The 2,478-nt window shown below is 41.8% G+C and overlaps 1 protein-coding gene across 1 annotated transcript in view; it reads right to left on the bottom strand.

The window, feature by feature from the left end:
* The window catches only part of LOC107699827 (sacsin-like), a 47,426-nt gene that overhangs the window by 25,654 nt on the left and 19,294 nt on the right, over positions 1-2,478 (bottom strand). The window contains exon 7 of the mRNA XM_016501222.1: positions 1,980-2,178. Coding sequence (XP_016356708.1) covers positions 1,980-2,178 — 199 coding nt within the window. The remainder of the gene's footprint in view (positions 1-1,979; positions 2,179-2,478) is intronic.

Here is a 2,478-nt window from a genome sequence, read left to right as displayed (position 1 = left end):
ACATCTTTTTCGGCATATACTAAGTTAAGCATGAAAAAGCATAACTCAAAAATCTGACAGCTGTAATTGAAACTCAAAAATGTTATTCCCTGCAGCAAACTATGCATGAACAAGGTTAAGTTTCACCACTGAGGAATAGAACTGAGAGCAGATGCTCTATATATCCTGAGTGAGAGCATGTGAGTGGCATTAAGAGCTGCAGTTGTCTACCTCTGCTTCTGGCTGCTTCTTTCAGGCCGGTCATGACATGTGGGGCAATGCTTTCCAAGACAAATCTTCCCTCCAGTCCTGGATAAAGGGACCTAGAGAGAAAAATCAAACTCATAATCGTATGCTTATAACACAGTGTATCCTGTTTTCAAGTTTTGGTCAGGGATAAGCATTATTTAGAATTGAATCAAAAATGCATTTCAAGAATTTGAATTGAGCTACAGTAGCAAACAATGTAAAGCTGTCATGTAAATCTGAATGTAGTGATATAGTATAGTATAGTATAGAATAGTATATACAAATTAAAATCAAACAGAGCAGATTCTGAAGGAAAAATCATGAAGGAAAAAAAATGGGCATAATTAGTGAAAATTCATTATTGGAGTGCTGATTTGTTGCAATTCTAGAAATTCTTCATCCTCTCATTCAAATTCAAATTCAAATTCTCCATCCAGTGGCATGTGGCCAATTCAATTCAATTCAAACTCAAGAACTAAAGGGAGACAGTTCTTAAATTCCAAATTTTGCTTAACACTGTTTATAGCAGTGAATTCATAGCAGTGAATTAAAACTACGAATGAACATTAGTAATACCAAGAACACAAATACAAATATATCCCCACACCTTGGATACTCCTCTGAGGCGATGTAGACAGCATCTTTGTCATTCACAGAAGAGGAGAACACAGTAAATGTCTCATCCTGTAAAGGTAGAAGCTCCAGTCCAATGAGGTCATTGTAGCAAGCATCACTAAGGATAAACTCTAGCAGGAGCAGCTTCTCATTAGAGGACCCTCTATGGCGACATTTCCTCAGAGTCTGGCGCACAAAAGAAGGGGTCACTCTCCTCAGGCTACCTGGCTTGGTGAGAAACATTGTCAGTATTGCATCAATGTAGGCTGGCACCTGAGCCAGCATCATCCCTGAGCTCTGGAGGTATTTGATGACAGTTTCTGTAGTGTCCATGCTGGAGTCCAAGTCTGAGAATATGGTTTCATCCACCTGAACCCAGCTCCAGTTGAGCGAGTAGATGACCGGCTGTTGAAGCAAGTCATTGAAAAGGGGCTCAAGAATGGGTTTCCAGCGAGGTCGGATTCTGTTTGGATCAGGCCAGGCTCCATAAATACCTCTCGGGGAAAGGGGAAAATCTTGGTCCTTCTTATTTTGGATTCTCCTGATGGTCTCTATGATGAGTGTGAAGTAAGCCCTTGGAATGACTGTGACTATGAGAAGCTCGTTCCAAAGAGCCGCCGGGTCCCTCCACTGGTCCACCTCCCGCCATTTGATGCTCCTGCGGTTGTCCGTCAGACCAAAGAAACCACTGATGTGGACCGGCAATCCTGTCATACTTTCTTCTCCAAGGGGCAGTGGGAGGAAACAGAAAGCACGTCCTGAGAAACTAGAAGTTGCCCCTTTGTCCTCATCAATAAGCATAAGGGGCAAGGCAATACCAATGGTTGGGATGAACTTCAGATCATCGGCAAGAGAATCCAATTCACCGCACATTCCTCGCCCTCCTACGCCATTACACACCAACCAGGTGGTCTTTTGAGTCTCTTTGGCCGTTTCATCCCGCACTTCAATGGAGAGTTGGTAGGTGGCACAGGTGACTGAACTGCTCAGCACATTACTGTAGCTATCTATAGCCTGTCCCAGGGTCTTCAGAGCCACTCCCCACTCCATCTTATCTTCTTGGCTGTCGCTTGCTGTGACCTGGAAAAGCATTCGCTCTGTGATTCCCGTATCCCGTACATGCAGAGAGACCTTCTCCTGGAAAGTTGCCATCCTTAATGGTTTTCTCTGAGCTACCGAGCAGGCCAAAGTAAGGGGCAAATTGATCATTAAGCTCGGTTATTTCCTTTATATCGGACTTCAAATTCCAGCACTGCCCAGACTCGTGGACTCCAAACAACATCTGATGAGGGTCCAGCATTGCAATTTGATCCCCACTGAATATACTAGGAACATCTACAAAAAGATAGAACATTTTTAGAATAATAAACATTGTTTTTTTTGTTTTTTTGGTCCATAATGAATTATATTAGCATATGCACATATACATGTAAATGTATGAATTTGGCATACCCATGTATATAAATATATATGGGTAGACACCCAGTGTTGGGGAAAGTTACTTTTAAAAGTAATGCATTACAATATTGCGTTACTCCATAAAAAAGTAACTAATTACGTTGCTTAGTTACTTTTTATGGAAAGTAATGCATTACGTTACTTTTGCGTTACTTTTTAAATCTGGACAGGGCTTGC

This window comes from Sinocyclocheilus anshuiensis, unplaced genomic scaffold (assembly GCF_001515605.1).
Source record: "Sinocyclocheilus anshuiensis isolate Anshui unplaced genomic scaffold, SAMN03320099.WGS_v1.1 scaffold194, whole genome shotgun sequence".
NCBI classification, from domain to species: domain Eukaryota; kingdom Metazoa; phylum Chordata; class Actinopteri; order Cypriniformes; family Cyprinidae; genus Sinocyclocheilus; species Sinocyclocheilus anshuiensis.
This window is presented reverse-complemented; position numbering and strand designations above follow the sequence as displayed.